At 38.4% G+C, this 18,153-nt stretch overlaps 1 protein-coding gene across 4 annotated transcripts in view; it reads left to right on the plus strand.

Annotated features, from left to right (window-relative positions):
- Positions 1-18,153, plus strand: part of KIF13B (kinesin family member 13B) — a 121,171-nt gene that overhangs the window by 49,738 nt on the left and 53,280 nt on the right. For all 4 annotated transcript variants that reach the window (XM_027455411.3, XM_027455410.3, XM_027455413.3 and 1 more), the window contains exons 6-14: positions 483-663; positions 1,074-1,161; positions 2,590-2,724; positions 4,734-4,846; positions 5,280-5,391; positions 9,386-9,598; positions 12,498-12,608; positions 15,347-15,481; positions 17,424-17,554. In XM_027455411.3, the coding sequence (XP_027311212.2) occupies positions 483-663; positions 1,074-1,161; positions 2,590-2,724; positions 4,734-4,846; positions 5,280-5,391; positions 9,386-9,598; positions 12,498-12,608; positions 15,347-15,481; positions 17,424-17,554 (1,219 nt within the window). The remainder of the gene's footprint in view (positions 1-482; positions 664-1,073; positions 1,162-2,589; positions 2,725-4,733; positions 4,847-5,279; positions 5,392-9,385; positions 9,599-12,497; positions 12,609-15,346; positions 15,482-17,423; positions 17,555-18,153) is intronic.

Raw genomic sequence — 18,153 nt, forward strand, 5'->3', positions numbered from 1 at the left:
CACACTTCTGATTTTCATCTTTGGAATGTCGTTGAGTTCAGTGCATCACTTGTATTTTCTGCCCCTGCAGTTAAAATAATCTTTAATCATCATTTTAAATTTAATATGCAAAAACGAGCATGGTTGTGCAACAGATTTTTCTTGTTCTGGCAGGTATTTGGGTGTTAGTGGGTTGTTTACTACGGTAGGAATATCCATCTGATAGTCTTCTCTTTCAGTTTAACTAGACTTCTTGTTTTACTTTTCCTTTTAATTGAATAGTTTTTAGCTAAATGGTAATGTATTGGTTGCATTAAAATAGAAAACCGTACAAATGTCTTTCTCTGAAATGTCTTTTTTTTTTCTTTGCTTCTCCATTTCTTTTCCATGTTCCTCACAATAAAATAAAATAAAATAAAATAAAATAAAATAAAATAAAATAAAATAAAATAAAATAAAATAAAATTGTTGCATGTCCACTAATTATCAGTTCAATCACACAGGATCAGGAAAATCATATACAATGATGGGTACTGCTGACCAGCCTGGATTAATCCCCAGACTTTGCAGTGGACTCTTTGAAAGAGCGCAGAAAGAGGAAAATGAAGAGCAGAGTTTCAAAGTAGAAGTATCCTACATGGAGATATACAACGAAAAAGTCAGGGATCTTCTTGACCCCAAAGGGTAAGTAATGTGGCTGTGAACAGCACTGTAATATGTTGCTGTATCCTCTCTTTCCACATACCAATTTGACATAGTGGATCCCCTCTAAGACATTTGGGATGCTTAGGATGTTTTCTTTCCATCTGATTTCAGTGTCCTTTTATTTTAAATCAAAGTAAATTGGTAAGACTGAAAGCTTGGAGTAAATTCACCCTAATGCCAGCTTTTATGAAGTGACAAAAACGTCTGTCAGCATGGTACATGTGGACATACAACTTTTCAGTTTGCATTGTGGTCTTTGCTCTGTGCTTTATTATGGTAACTGTAAAACCATCATGTTTGAGATATGTCAGTGAGAAATTGATTTTCTGTAAATGTTGTCTTACATCAGTCATGTGCTTATAAATAACCTTTTTTTTCCCCCCGACCAGAAGCCGTCAGTCATTAAAAGTTAGAGAACACAGTGTTTATGGGCCTTACGTAGATGGGCTATCCAAACTAGCTGTTGCTAGCTACAAGGTAAGGATCAGTTTTATGAAGGGCTTGTGTTGACACCCTATACAGTAGGATCCTGAAAGCAGGACAGCGTTATTAACCTACTCCTAATTGCTGTGGCAGTAACTTGGATTTTCGAGCAAGAGAGCTGTATGAGTGTTGTATTGTGATCACTGGGGAAAACAGTTAACAGCAGAAACTCATCTTCATCCTTTGCTATTCACTAACTCTGACAGTCATTCAACTATTTAATGAAGCAGCTTTCCTCCCAGACATAAGCTGAGTCTACCCTGTATCCACGAGAAGCGGCATTCAGCAATTAATTACAGAACCAGCACTTAGCAGAGACAGGCTTTCAGTACCTCACCTTGTCACTTTTTGGCTGTCTTGCTATTGCCTGGTAATTTCACCTGCAAGTAGCACATAATATCACCTACAAGTAGCACACAGGCACTCTGGAAATATAAACAAATGCTTGTCTACAAGACAAATATTTGACAACATTGCCTGAAACTTGCTTTTTGGGGAGTACTACAGTAAACTAGATAGCATGCATATATATATATGGATATTTATATATATTTATGTACAGAATGCTCTAATTTTTAAGTAGTATTGATGAACTGTGAGAAAAATTAGTAAATATGGGCAAGGATGCTGTCATCTTTAGCAGAACATTAACAGCAGAGTCCTTCCTTTCCTAGTCTCTCCATGTATTTATCTCTCCATCTCTGGTGGTTTCTGTTAATAAAAGACACGTTGCATGCATTTCTGTTGTACGTTGCCCAGCAGCTTTGCATAATTCAGCGTGCAGAGTCAGAGCGGTCTGTGGTGTGCTTCTGTTTAATTGGTTTTGGTTTTCTTTAGCACGATCCAGCTCGATGAGTAAATAAAATGCGAGCCCAGGGCTCTGAAGTTTTAACTGTTTTACAGGATTGCTGTAAAACACTGAAGCAGGGGAGCTGCCTGTCTCTCAAGTACCACAACATACCAGAAGGTTTTATAAGCTTTTATAGCTTTTTTTTTTTGTGTTTAAGAGGAACGTAACAACCTGTTCCACGATGTTTCTGTGATATAAAACAAGCCTGGTGTCAGTATTACACTTTTCGAGAATTATGTTTGACAACTGAGACTAAAATGTTGCAGTGCTCAAACATGAACTGCTGTTTCCTCAGGTTTTTATTTGCTTTCAGGTATTTTTTATGTGCAGCCAGGTGCGTTAGTTTTGTTGATAATTTAATAGGCAGGCATAGGTCATGGATGAATGGGCACATAACAACATTAATTTCTAGGCTATGAAGGGAAGATCACAATATTTCATTCTCACACTCTGTGAATGAACAGTGAAACTTGGTGGGAAACATCGCTGTATTTTAACAAAATGAGATTGTTTTGGTAGATAATTGAAAATGATAGTGCAGATATGCTTATGGCTGTGAAAATTGTATCTAGGACATCGAGTCCTTGATGTCTGAGGGCAACAAATCTCGCACAGTGGCTGCAACCAACATGAATGAGGAGAGCAGTCGGTCCCATGCAGTCTTCAAGATCATCCTCACCCACACGCTCTATGATGTGCAATCAGGGGTAAGTAAAACAAGTTACACAGTCCAAATGTTATGCTTGCATGTGTGCTTCTTGCTTTAATTTATTTCATAGACTCCGAGAAATGCTGGGGGCCTCAGGAGGTCTTTTGCTACAGTGCCCTGCTGTGCTCACTGCTAGCACTGGACCAGGTTAGCTGTGACCTTGTCTAGCAGAGTCCTTGTCGTAATGCTCACATTCCCAAAAGTGGGGAAATCAATTTTAGTAGGCAAGTGAAAAGTGTTTTTTGAAATGGAAAGCAAAAATGCAGGTCCAGACTTGCAGCAGACCTGCTGGAGGGCAGAGGAAGCATCTCCTAATCCTAGAATCTGAACGAAAGGAACTTATTTTTAAGCAACAATTTGTAGTACAGACTTGGAGGAGAAAGTAGAGACATAATATTTAGAGGGAAAATTGAATTACATGAAGAACATCTGAACGTACATCTGGTAATCTCCTTCAAAGGTTTATTTCATGCAAATGCATGTAAACAATCAGCTTCACAAACCAAAACTTTTGATCATTTTTTGCATTGTGCCACATTCATTTAATATTTTTATGTACACTAAATGCTAAAAAGATATTTAATTGTGGAAGTATTTTCTTTACATTTTCTTATATATAAATTTTCCTTGGAGGGGGTGTGATTTTCTATGTTAATATTATTTAATCCCTTGCAGAAAATGGTGATAAACCAAAATTGAAATAGATCTCTGATACCAAAAGTTCTAAGCTTATGCTCAGACAATTAAAGTCTCCAAAGCCTTGAAGAAATTTTCGGTGTTCCTGGAGCTAATATAAGGCTTGCATGTGTCTAATTATTGAATTAATTGTAAAGCATAATTAGCATTTGTATTTTTTCCTCTTCTCATGTCTTAGTCTCCACGAATCTTCTTATCCAGATGATTTTCTTGGTTTCCTATTTGGAATTTTCTTCCCATTTGCACTTCAAATCAACAGTCAAACTATGCTAAACTCCTTGGCTTGCCAGAATTTGTCGTTCTGTTTTTCCTGTGGCTGTACTGCATACTTAACTTTTTGTGGTCAGCCTGGATGCAGGGTGGTAATTCTGATTGTTTGTCTTTTCTGTAATCGGGCAGTGACCGCTGTCTGAGTTTCTGGAATAGATTCCTCTGGTTTCCTGTCTGCTTGGTCCTTTCAGTCCTGGAAACGACCATTTCGGAATGTCCTGATGATCACACAGTATTTTGAGAGGCTTAATGTTTTTGAAAGCATATTGATTCTAAAATCATCCTCTTTGTTTAGGGGAATGTAGCACTTTGCAACAGTGATACAGATACATAGATGCTGCAGAAAAGCATGATGTAACCAAGCTGTCCTCAAAGGCAGTGCTAGCTCTTCAACTGCATATTGACATAGGAAATTTATGGAGTGTTTCAGAATGTCATTTCGGGTCAAGTGAGATAATTAGCAAGAATTACGAGGAATAATGGGGATTTATTACAAAATCTGTGTTACGGGATTGAAATACCCACATAGCTTGGATTTCTTTCTCAGAAGCTGTTAAGGATCTAGGAGGCTTCTGTGATTGCAGTCATTTTCATAAATTACAGCATGATTCTTGCCATGTTCAATCCTACTTGCTGGAAAAAAAAAAAGAAAATAAAAAAAGAGATGAAACTTATGGTATAGAATTTGAGATTTTTAAGCTGTTTTAAAGATGATGAAGGCAGAGGCTGTAGACCCCGTGTCTTTTTATGTGACTCTTTAGCTTGTATTCCCTCTGCATTTGTTACTCCTTGAACATTTGAGTAATGTGCCCCATGTTCTGCTCCCCTGGAGATTTCTAGGATGTCTTGAAGATAGCAACATGTCTGACTTCAACTGAAATCCTGTTGTTTCTGGAGCAGCAGCTCATGAGTTAATGCAGAATACCCTTCAAGTCTACACCAAGAAAAGCAGCTTGATTTTTTTGTATGAAAATATGTCAAGCTGTGTAACTCGGTTTAAGTGATGAACTAACAGTAGCTCTTCTCTGGTTCCTTCTGCAGACGTCAGGTGAGAAGGTGGGCAAGCTGAGCCTGGTCGACTTAGCAGGTAGTGAAAGAGCAACCAAGACTGGTGCTGCAGGAGACAGGCTGAAAGAAGGAAGCAACATTAACAAGTAAGACTCAGTGATTATTTATTTCCCTTTCTTCATCAGTACAATCACAACTGATAAATATAATATACACTAAAACAGGATAAAAACAATCTAAGCTTTTATAGCCAGTTTTCTTCTTCCCCTCTCTCTGCTCTTCCTTCTGACGTTCAGAACTCAGCCATTTGAATGAGATCCCTGCCTATTTAACATGGTTGGCATTTCTGTACTTGTGCTCCTGCAACTAACGCATAATTGCATTGGGGAGATGTGATTATTAAGGCTGAAAACATGGGTTGAAAATGAGCAGTAGAGATTCTGTGATGACAGAATGATTGAAACTGTACTAGGAGCTTTTTCATCGGAGCTCATTTCTGGAGAGAAAGTGGTTGTCTAAATATGCATGTGACCTATGACTATTTACATTTGTTAATGGCTGCTTGTGTTCTTGGTGCAGATCCCTCACAACTCTCGGTCTGGTTATTTCTGCCCTGGCAGATCAGGCTGCTGGCAAGAACAAGAACAAATTTGTTCCTTATCGTGACTCTGTGCTTACTTGGTTACTTAAAGTAAGTAGTCTGATCTTTTGGATTTTAAAAAAGAAATAAAAGGGAGGAAAAGGAAAGAAGAGTCCCATTCAGTGAAATAAACTGAGTCTTTTGCCTCATTTTCTGTTTTTTATGTTAACCATACTTGTCTTTGGAAAATTAGCTGGCAGGAAGCCAGTAGTATCTCCACAGACTAAGTATGTTCTTTGTCTTCTGCTGACCTGCAATGGCATAAAGAATAAGGACTTTTTTTTTAAAAAAGAAAAAACACAAAACATTATCTTTTCTGAGTCAGTTTAGATACAGCTTCACACAGAACCTTGGGGCTGATTTAATTTTGTTATTACCACATGTAACTGAATTTTACATACTGGCATGGTTGGCTTTGAAGATTTTGATTAAGACTATTAGCTTTTTCCTAATTGTCTAATATATTTGCTAATATACTCTGCTGTTGTCAGCAGAGTGTAATTGCAGAACATTATCCCAGCTACAGTCTAAGGAACAGGTCAGAAGAGTTTGTGCATCATATTCATCTGCAATGTACGGTTAAATCAATTTCTGTTCTGTGTAGGACTGATATTTTCAGTAAGAAAAAAAAGAGCCTTTATGGTGATGACCCTTGAACTAAGATCTGTAAGGTCTAAATGAAAAACAGAGTTGTTCAATATGAGTCTTATATATGTCAAATTAAAAGGCAAACTCATATTGTTATTGCTCTTCCCACTTCCTACATTCTTAGCAAGTTTCCTTCTGCTCCTTGTGTACTGATTTATTGTTATGAAGGAACAATTAAGATATTTGTTAGTAGAAAGATATAATCTGACAAGAAACTGATTTTTGGTACCAGTTGCCTTGTTCTGTTTTCTGACTACGTAGGTGATCTGGCCAGAATTTTTTCTTCTTGAGTACTTTGCTGTGCTTCCCAACTTCATGCACCTTTTAGCGTTACTACTATGAAATGATTTATCTGTTCTCCCCAGCGTAATCATCACATACAGGACATCAAACAGTACAGCCAAGGGCTGTCCAAAAATCAGGTGTTTTAACAGAAATAGTGTGTATTCTCTTCTACAGTAAAATAAATCTCATTTCATGGAGTTTCTTGCCCTAAGACTTTATTAGTGCTTAAATATAATTTTGCCTGGGAATATTTTGACTTTGTACATTTGTGTGTGTACATGTTTTATGTTTTTTTTCAAGAAATATCTAATTAAACACATGCTTTTGGCTCTCTGCAAAGATGTGAACATCATCATCCAGCTTTCTTCAGTGCACTCCAGGAGCCCAATGCTGGAATAATCTGGGCGAGCAGAAGTGGAAACTTTTCTAACGCGTCTCTAGCGTTATTGTTGAAATTAGTTATGCTGTTCCATTTCTAAACAAATCCAGCGAGCAGACCCAGATTGCTGTTTAGCACCTGTCTGGGGCATTGTAGGCACGATGGCCGTGCACAGCACAGGCTGTAGCTCACAAACAGAGGCGCACTTTTGTCCCACCGCTTTTCAGGCAAAGCTTCTTTGTGTTTTTAACACCCAGCTATATTAAGGGCAAACAAAAGATTTGGGGCTTTTGGATTTATTTATTTTTTTATAACAAACAAGCTCGTTGAAGAGATTCCTTATTTTGAAAGCCGAAATTTTAACAATTCTTAATTAAAGATCAAAGGAGGGATTTATTAGTTTAAAGTGACTTTATTTACTAGAAGCTATGAGATGGTGGGCTATCTTTTTTTTTTTCTTTCTTTTTAATAGCTTTCAACTTCTAATTATGATGTCAAAGTGGAGTAAATGTGTTCTAACATGTATAGAGTCTCTCCCCAAATCTGAAAAACGAGTGGAGTTCGGGAGACCTCAAGAGCTAACACTTGATGTTCAGTTTTGTTGAGGATCTCTAGACAGAAGTACCAGGTGAAAAAGCATTATTGCAAGAAGTGGCTTGAAGAGTGGCATCATGTTAGGCGTGGGAAGCAAAATAGCTTATCACCTCTGTAAGCTCTTAGCTTTGTGGAACTGAATTGGCGTGAGCCTCTTGTTTTCCCATTTTGCTTAGAAGCCCTGCATATTTCACTGATGGCTGCTCTTAAAAATATAATTTCTAAACTTTGCATTTTACATTGTTGTCACGGTGATCTTGATGCTGAAGAGGGGGCTAGCTTAGCTTTAGAAAGAACTACATTTATTTATTTCCATTCTGTCTCTGTTTTTAAGGCATGCAAGGTCAGCCTTTCCAGGGTAATTTGCAGATGCTGTCTTCACTAACGAGAAACTGGTTTGCTGTTTGCCTTCTTGCTTAACGTTAAAGAAACCAGTGAAATCAGCACAAAGGTTTTATGCAGAACTTTATCAGCCAGCCTGGCACAGGGCTTGAAAAGCCACGAAACAAGAGGAACTTTCCCCAACTTATAATGGGTGCATTGTGAATTGCGGTGTATCACTGTAACAGCACTCTCAGCTGCCTGCATAGTGGAGCTGCGATTCAGATGGTGAATTAATCCTGTTTTGGAGCTAAGTAGTGCAGTGGATGGAGGTTCCCAAAGTGCAAGCTGTTATCTGGAGGCAGAGTACCTGGCCAGCTCAGCGATAAATTCATCTTTTGATGCAGAGCAGGGATTGCAGTTGCAGGATGCCACCTCTAATTTTTAGAAGCTGTCGATGGATTGAAGAAAAGTCCTGGCTTCTGTAGAGACAGAAATCCTCACAGACTGAGTCACGGGCTCTTGTTAGGCTTTTAAAAGTTTTCAGTAGATGCTTTAGAAAAAAAACATTTGTGTTACAGAGCGGATCCTTGCGTTTATTGAAGTAAATAACGTCTGATCCTCATGCAAAAAATGCAGGGAGCAGCCAGAAGGCAGCTCTTTCTGCATGACCTCTATAAATACTGCTACCTGTGAGTCCTGGCCATGCTAGCGTAGCACACTAGGCAAATGGATTTATATTCCCTACCCAAAAAGCTGACAGCCCCTTGCATGAGCAGAGAGAGCAGAGTGCTGCCAGGACAGCAGCGAAGCAGCAGCAGTCGGTGTGGCCAACCGCTGTCAAATTAGGTTTAGGCATCATGCAGTAAAAAAAAAAAAAAAAGAAAAAAGAGAGAGAGAGTCTTAACGAAATACTTAAAGGGGCGTTTTAATGATTGCTAGGAAAAGCTGTGTGTTTGCTTTGTGATTGAAATGGTTAGACAAGCACGCTAATGTAGTCAGATTGCTCTAATGGCAATGCGTGACCCAGATTTCATGGGTTATTGAAGATGAAAGTTAATAGTGTGGTTCTTCTGCGAAAGGGATATTGGGTACAAAAAGGAGGGGGGAGAGGGAAGAACAGTTCTGCTGCAAACTTAAAACAAAATCTTATTTTTTGGGCTGGCTAAAATTGTAAAACATAATTTTGCGATCAATACAAAGATGGAATTCTTCCTTCTTTTCCCCCACCCCCCAACACATTGCTTTGCAGGAATGTGGTTTCACGCCCTTCTTCTGTCAAACAGATTCCAAAAGGGCAATTTCTTACATAACTCAGCGTAGACTTGTGAGCTGGGTAAGTGGGGGGGCAGGGAAGCACCCCATTCTGAAACGTTTCTAAAAATTAAATCCACTACATTATTTTTTGGTATCTGAGAAGTCCAGTGCCAATGTGCTTGTGTTTCTAGTTTAAAAACCTCAGCAGAAACGTGGAAGTAAGCCTTTCAAACCCTTACTAAGCACCATAAAGCACAAAGCAGGGACTGTGTTAATTCCTGTGATTCTGAAGCCAAGAGTGACTTTTCCTAAATGTGCTAACAAAAAAAAAAAAAAAAAGGAAAAATGGGGAAAAAAGGACAACTGAAAATAACAACTTTGCTTGATTTATAGGGCTTAAAATACTAGTTTTGAACTGAGGAGCTCTGACAAAGACATCACTGTTACTCATTGCCCCCATCTATTTCCAACCCTTAATTATAGTATGTTGCATAAGTTCATTGACAGGATACAACCAAAAAAATCTTCTGTTTTAACTTTGTTACCTCTACCACTTTCCAGGATAGCCTTGGTGGCAACAGCAAGACTGCCATGGTCGCAACAGTAAGCCCAGCAGCAGACAACTACGATGAGACCCTTTCAACGCTTCGGTACGCAGACCGGGCCAAGAACATCGTGAACCACGCCGTGGTGAATGAAGATCCCAACGCCCGCATCATACGGGAGCTCCGGGAGGAAGTGGAGAAGCTGCGGGAACAGCTCACAAAAGCAGAGGTATGAATTTTAGCCTTGGGCTAGCTAGCAAGTCCTGTAGACCCCACTGGCAGAAATTTCGTACTTGGCTGTTGAAAACAAGTGCCACAGGAAGCTACTGCATGATATCTACAAGAAATCCCTTTATATCACTGCATTCCAGTTTTCTTTAGGTCGGTGTTGAAACATGGGTAATAACTTGAGATATGAGGTTCCCTTTGAACACACTATTGAGCGATTATGTTTTTCTTGTGGGCTACAGATCAGAAGAAAGAGGAAATGGAGGGAGGACTAGGGGTGGAGTTTTCAGATTGTGCAGTTTATAGGTAGAGCTTTGACCATGGATTTTAAGAATTTGATGTGGCTACATCCTGCAAATGTGAGTTTGGTTAAATAATGCTGACTTGTTTACAAGCTTTAACAGTTCTACATTGAAACTCCTAGAGGTGTTAAACAATAAACTTCAATAAAATTGTGAAGGCAGCATGGACTAAGCATTAGATGAAGGCCAAGAATTAGAGTAATTCTGAGCTCTGTTCTCAAAAGTGGCAGAGCAATGGTGATATAATCTGGATGTTGTAATCACATTTTTTTTCTGAATTGCACAGTATTTGCCTCTTGAGGGTTGCAGGGAGTGCTGGCTGTGATAGTACAAATGACTAATGAATTTTGGACTGTTCTCATTTGAGCTACCTAATATGCTAAGCATCCAGCAAGTGAAAGTTTCTTTAAGATATCTCAAGTTACCTAATACCTAGCATTTCCTCTAAAATACAAACTGTGGACTTCTCAGTTCTCTGAGAGGTTCAAGTACTCCCTGTTTGTTTCGTTTGCGAGCATTAATGCCAAAATAATGGCAGCTGTCCAAAGCAATGAAGTAGTGTTTCCTAAATATGAGGTAATAAATATTTCCTTTCCTAAGTATTGAAATCCCACCCCAGTTGTCATCTGAATGGCATTGACAAAGAGCATGGAAAAATGCTTTTAGCTTGCTATTAAGCTAAACCAAAAAAAAAAAAGGTTTAGTTTGCTGTTAAGAGGCTCTACAGGAAAGGTCAAAAAACACATTCATTGTCTTGGTCTCCTTTGGGTTTACTACATTTGTAGCCCATCTAATTGCTCATACAGAAACATAATGGTTTATTTTTTTAAATAAACAAAAGCACTGACCCATTATGATAGTCAAGTTACATTTTCAATGCTTATTTCTAAATATAGAGATTACCAAGTTGAGTTTTTTTTCCTGTTGGTGTCAGTATCCTCTTTTTCTCCTAAATCGCCGTGGCAAAACAGAACTTAACACTTGACTTTTTTTTTTTCCAGAAGAATAAGGCTTATCCTCTTTTCCCCTTTTCTTTTTTAATCCATGCATTTTGATCTTTTCTTGTCGGAATTAATATCACATGTTTTAATTTGCCTGTGCCAAGACCACCAGCACGTCCTTCCTGAGCTGGGAATTTAACCTGACTCCAGCAGAGCAGTACACCTGCTGGTCTAGTTGGAATCAGGTCTCGCAGATTTGTCTTTTTTTTTTTTATGGTTTCCTTACAGATAAGCAATGGAGGGAACGAGGGGAATTACCTACCTCGTTTTACAGTTGAAGCATGTGAAAATGTTGAGTTATTTTGCCCCAGGTTCATATAAATAAACAAATGAGACTTGAATCTTGAGAATAACTGGTCTTCATCTTCCTGTCCTGCTCCATCGTGTCCAGTGCCCTTGCACTGATCCTATTTCATTGGGCATAATTTATCTTTGGAGGCTGCATTGCCCTCGCTTTCCTTCCTGGGTTCCCTTTTACCCTGTATTTAGGTATTTGAGGTATTCAACCAGAAAAAAAATGACACAGGACACATCAGCTGGCAGTTCCTAGATCACTATGTCCTGAGGCAGAGGAAACTCCTGTCTTAAAACAGGATTTGCCACTCCTGACAGCTGCTCCTTTTGAAGATAATTGCCCTGCAGTGAGGCCACTCTGTTTGTTGTGGATTCCTGGGAAGAGTTTTGATTTTTGTGGTAAGGGAGCTCTCTGATGGAGAACGATACTCGCACAGGTTGGTTGGGATTGCATAAATACCTGCTAGCCAAAAACACTTCCGTATTGTTAGCCATAATCAAATAACGACGTTCTGTTCAAGGTAGTACAGAAGGAATATGCCTCTACTGAGACTGGAGGAAGTGAACATGTGTAGTATAAACACTTTTATGTCTTCACAGTTTTTGGATTGCCCGATGTAGGGTGGGGTATTTCCTTATTCTCAAGCTAGTCCTTGGGCCTCTTGCTATTTCAGAAAAGAAAATTAGAATTGTGATGGATTAGCAAGAAAATTGAATTCCTGTGTCTGGAAGCACATTGTAAGACTTTTTTTTTGATACCAGTTTTGTGAAATGCATATAAAGAGGTCTTGATTTTTCTTTTTTTCCAGTAGAAATTTCCAAATCAGGCCATATCAAAACCAGTATTCAAAACATTTTGTTGGCAGGGCTGGGCAAATGACAGAGATGTTAGCTATTATCTAGAGGAAAAGAAAACAGAGACAATGGTGGTTATCCAGATCAGCAGTATGCAAAATACAGATTGTTTCAGATATGAGTCTTTTTGGAAACTCACACTGGTATAGAAATGAGATTAGCTTGTGTTTGAATATCTTTTTGCAAATCTGCCAGTATCGTGTAATTGGTTTGCATTAAAGTATATAAACTTCACTTTAGCATCTGTACTCGAAACTAATTAAACTAAGTTTTTGATGGATTCTGCATTTATGTGCAATATGTATTTAAAACAACCCTTTACTTACTGATCAAGTCTGCCTTGTAAAATGAGTAATGATATGTTTCCTTTTTCCCCATCTGTGTGAGAGTGATGTGAAAGAACAAAGCACAATAAGCTTTCTTGTTTCCTTTGCTTTACTTTCTGCAGGCTATGAAATCACCAGAATTAAAAGAACGGTTGGAGGAATCAGAAAAGTTGATTCAGGAAATGACGGTGACCTGGGAAGAAAAATTAAGAAAAACTGAGGAAATAGCACAGGTTGGCTGCTTTTTTTTTTTTTTTTCCTTTTGATGTTTATAAACAATAGGTTTGTTTCCTTTGTTTGTCAGTTCATAGCGATTGTCTGAATCTCTCCCCACATTTATGGGTAAGTAGGTCAAGCTTACTGCCATTTAGAAAAGCTTCACTTAATTCCTGTGATAGCTGGATGCCTCTCAGATTACTATTCTAGTGACAACAATGAATTGTCGTTCTGTGCCAGTTGAGAGATTGTTTAAAAAAAATCCATGGATGAGAGGATTATAGGGATTTAATATTCTTTGGACAGTAAAATTGCTGTTTGTGATGAAAGATGGAGCGTTGAGAGTGTTAAATGCAAGTTTATGTATGGAGTGCCTTAATACTGAAGGCAAAGAGCATTCAGAATATTAAAAAACAGAACTGTTCAGATCTCCTGTGTGTTTTTAATACCTCTTACACCGCTATTTAGGACCTCAGAACATAATTGAAATGATGGCTACACTGAAAAATCGTGCAGGTCACCATGATTATTGCATGACACTTCCAATTCTTACCACACAAATGCTGATGTATATATTTGCAGCAGGGAGCTTTGGAGGGGGAGAACTACTGAAAGGTGATGAATAGCTTGTAAGAAAACGAAACCTCCGATACAAAGCCCTTTTGTAGATGACTTGATCAGAATAAGCTGTTGACTTCAGTTTTATATATCCATTGTAAGAAACGCTCCTTCAAATAAGAGGGTTTCCTGGTTTTCAATGCAGAGTCGTACCATGGATTTTCGTGCTTGTGTATAAGGGTGAAATTTAAGAATAATAATGATAATAAATTCTGCTCCCACCTTACACAGTAGCGTCTAGGCATAGAAACCCCGAGTGTGCAAGGAGATTGATGAAGCAGAGTAACGGGATCAACGCTACAGAATAAATTTGCCTTGATGCTTACATACAGCTACTTGGTTTTGCTCTCGTCTTTGCCTCTAAATTCTTAACCTCATATGAAGGTGGCAGTTTCATGAGCCTTGCAGCTGTAGAAAAGTGATTTTTTTCAGAGGAAGGATGAGGACTAGTGTACAATGTGGCCTGTCAAGTGATTTTGTCCCTGGCCAGCCTCCACCAACATCTGTCTGTCAAATTTTAGGAAGGCAGGTGGGTAGGATGGAGAAAATCTTTGAGAAAAGGATGATTCCTCATAAAGAATAAGCACCACAGAAGAGGCACTTTGTAGAGATGGAGAGTCAATAAGGGCTCAAAGCCCTGCAGACAAACTCTGTAAACAGGCACTTTTTCACATTTTCAGTGAATATTTGACATACTTTTAATGTATTTTGAATTCTTAAGTTAATTAACACTAGGTCTTGATCAAAAGTTATCAAACTGGCTCATTTTCTTTAAGCGACTCCTGTGAGTTTTAGATCATGGGCCAAGTCCTCCTTTGGGCAACAACTTCTTTATCTCTGAGTGTAGATAACAAGGAGTGATGTGAACATCAGAGCCTGGCACTGATGATTAGAAGAGAGATCTTTGACATCACACTGCCGTTTTCCTCTGTTCTTTGTTTTGCTCCCTCTCGCAGACACACATGAATTTTCCTTACAGGACATTATGTTGGTTTCGTAGGGTGTGGGGAGACAGAAAAGAGAAAATCAAGAGGCAGTTCTGCTCGCTATTTGCAATTTTAATTGTGGTTAGACATGATAAAACTGATGCTAAATGAAGAATTGTACTTGATACTATGACATAATAAGTTTTTAAATACAGAGGACACTTGAAGGTAAAAATCAGAGCCTTCATAAACTTCCCTGCATTATCCCTGTATAATCTCTTTTAAATATTTTTGTCAAGTCTCAGTGCCACAGGTGAAGCTGTTGCAGGTCTCTCATTTTTTTACTTATTTTACCCTCCCCTGCTTCTGCTTCCCCTTAATAATTCACTGAGAGGCCTCCTGTGTTATTATCTTTTTTATTTTGTTTGCTGTTGTGGATAGGGAATCTCATTTCACTTTCAATTTCTGTATGATCCTGAGAACAATTCTCAGCATTTCTATCTCAAACTTTTTTTATAGAAGAATCCCTTTCTTTTTTTTTTTTTTTTTAAGACAGAAATGTCTAATGTTCCTCTTTCACTGCACTAGTCATCAGCCTACCACTTCCCTGTGAAAGATGGACATTTTTGCACAGTAATGCTTTGTTGTTGACTTCTGTGCAGTCCATTGACAAGAACAAAACACCATCCCAAACGCCACTGCTCTTGTTTAGCAGGAAGTCTTATTTGCATTGCTTAAACAGCAGGTTGGCAGTTTTTTGTCATTTTAATTTCTAGGAAATAAAAGATAGATGTGGAATTTGGCTTGACGGGGAGTTGACTTGTTGCTTTTTAGCTCGAAAGAGAAGATAAAGGGCTGTAGAGATGTCACTGGAAGCACTTGCTGTTCCAGTGAGGTCACGGAGAAGCTCCCACAGTAGTGCAGTGTGCTGTGCTCAGCTGTGGTCATTTTTCACTAAAAAGATGCAACTGTGTGAGCCCATGGCACGTAGCACTCTGAGTCCAGAGGTAGAAGGACCAGAGAAATTACAGATATCCTCATGTAAACCTTGATAAAATTAAGGCTTTTGTATCTAATCATTGCGTCTGAAAGAACTACCTTTTTCAGGAGTAGCTGCCCCTCATTTTGTCTTGTGCTTTTGGGCAGGTAGGAGTGCATTTCCTTCCTCGATCATCAGTCAGCCTAATTTTTTGATGGCCACTCTCTTGCAGGAGCGTCAGAAACAGTTGGAAAGCCTTGGCATATCGCTGCAGTCTTCTGGAATAAAAGTTGGGGATAACAAGTGCTTCCTGGTCAATTTGAACGCAGATCCAGCTCTCAATGAACTTCTGGTGTACTATTTAAAGGTAAAAATACATATTGATATGTATGTATTTATTTATTTATTAACAGAAGTGGAACTCTAATGCCATTGGCATAGGTGTACTTCGGGAATGTTATAAAAAATGCATATCTGAAGCATTCTCTGCTATTCACTACTTGATCGAAAGTAATATGAATACGAAGTTTTTATGTCAAATTTAATTGTTGCAGAGGAAGGTCTGTGTTTTTTATTTTTCTATATATATATATTTATGTATATAAAGAAATTTAGAGGTGTTTTCTGTCATAAATTGTCTTCTGTTTTCCAAATTTCACAAGGTTTTACCCACAGAAGTGATTTATATAAAAATGGGTAATATCAGTAATCAGCTTGCTTCCACGTGTGTAATCAGAGTACAGACTTCAGTTTATAAAATACATTTCTATACTTTTTTATGCAGCTCACCAGGAGTGAAAATCAAGTTCTGTTCTGCCTTAGCACTTCTGCTGACGTGTGGTCCCCATTACTGATGTTAAACATAAACTGTGTAACACGGCTGTTGGACTTTGCACCGAAACAACCGGGCAGCTTGTTCTTGTTCAGACTGTGCAGATGTGATCTGGAGTCAGGGGAAGAATGAGATGCAGATCTTGTTAAGTCACATTTTAAAATACAAGCTCTAAAAATGTCGCAGCACAAAAACTTTGGCAGTCTGAGCTCCGCGTTAAATCATTCTCTTTGAAGTGGTGCGTAGGAGCTCTCAAAGCAGCCACAGAATTAGCAATGGGGCCGCAAGATGGGTTTGTTTCAATCTGTCTTCCTATAAAAGGAGATATGTGATCTTCTCTTATATCACTCAGCTTAGCATTGCTCCGTGATATCTCAATAAAAGCACAGGAGAAGTTTTCATTGTTTTCTCTGCTTAAAAAAAGACAAAAGAGCTGAGGTTTTGGGAGAACTGAAGGCTCTTTGCTCGTAGGTGTCCAGAGTGTCACTCAAGCTGCTAAACCAGCTTAAACACTGACAATTACTGAAGCAGAACCGACTTTTTATGGTGTCTGTTGTGATTATATGATGATATGACAAGAACACAGTGAAGTCAAAGCCAGTTCAGAAGAGGCCTTAGTGTCCATCAGTACCAACAGAAAAGTCTCAGGTGTTGCTGTGATACTTTCCCTTTTTAGGAAAAATAACCCTTTGTATGGGATAGGGCTTGTGTGTTTCAGTTTATTTTTATTTTTTTCTTTATTGTTTCTTTTGTTTTGGATAACGTGAGTTCATTTTGTTGGGAATTATGGCATAGAAACCCCCTGAGTTTTGAAATTCTTTAGATAAAATGACTTGCACCTGTTTTGCCTAAAATCCTGAAATTAAGCTTTCACATCTTAGAGTAAATATCTTGCCTGCGTTCTCATTAATACTGTACTCCAAATGTACTCATTCTTATAAAAGCACTGAATAGGAACTTCATCCCACTTATCTAAACTGTTGTATCTGTTCCTCAACAAATGCTTAGAGGGGCCTCAAAAACAAATAGATGAACAAATAGAGTGATTCTTCCTCTGCCAAACTTCTTGTGCCTTGAGTACTTCAGGAATTTACAGAGGATAATCTCGATGGAACCTGTGCAGTAACTGTGGATCTAACCACCACGAACCTGTCTTAATTCCTCTTTAAATGCCTTTATTCTGTTGGCTTCTGCAGCATCCTGAGGTACTGAATTCTGCAATTTAATGCTAGGAACTTCTTTATTTTTGGATCCAACTGTTGCCTGTAAAATTTCCTGTGTGCTCCTTACTTATTGCTGTAAGTAACAGCGGTGATTTGTTTGCAACATTTCATTCTCTTTTTTCCCTTTGCAGAAAGTATTGAACAGCTTTCAAATTTTGGAATTAGATGAGAAGATCTATCCAAAAGGAGAATGGATTAGTTCGAACTAGTGAACCTTTTTAACCCATTGCTAACACCTGAATTAATTTTCACAGGAGCACACGTTAATAGGATCAGACAACTCTCAAGATATCCAGCTATGTGGAATGGGAATTCTTCCTGAACACTGCATTATAGACATCACCCCAGAAGGACAGGTTATGTTAACACCTCAAAAAAATACTAGGTAAAGAAACGAAATACAGTTCTAGCTGTGTAATAGCTGTGGTTTTATCTGGTGTTTTATGAGTAGTGGACAACTAAAAAGGGATGTTTTACCAGATAGTAAAAGTAAGAAAATTCTCTCTCTCGTATATTCCTTCTAGGCTTTGTTTGAGTTATCTACCTTTCTGTTAACTCACATATGTCATTCTAAAGAGATTTCTTTCAGTAATGGCATTTATAGTCTGTTTTCAAAGAGCGGATGAGTAAATTGCATATGCTTTCAGCAAGTCGATGTGCACTGATTTGCAGCTGTGTAGATTTAACTCTATCAAAATCTGAATTCATTTTCTAGGAAATCTGTTGATATGCAAAAAGCAGCTGAAGCATTTGTTGCTTTATTTGATTAAGTAGCAGTACTTGAAAAGCAGATGGTATGTTCAAACTGATCACAAAATGACATGCATCGTCAGCATCTCCAGTAATTTATTGTTAGGTTCACAGAATTCGAGAATTTCACTTTCATCTTGGTTCAGAGTTGGTCCTGCTGCAAGCAGGAGCATGGACTAGATGACATCCTGAGATTCCCTTCAAATGTGTTATCCTATTTTGAGTGATCCCATT

This window comes from Anas platyrhynchos, chromosome 3, assembly GCF_047663525.1.
Source record: "Anas platyrhynchos isolate ZD024472 breed Pekin duck chromosome 3, IASCAAS_PekinDuck_T2T, whole genome shotgun sequence".
In the NCBI taxonomy this organism is placed as follows: Eukaryota; Metazoa; Chordata; class Aves; order Anseriformes; family Anatidae; genus Anas; species Anas platyrhynchos.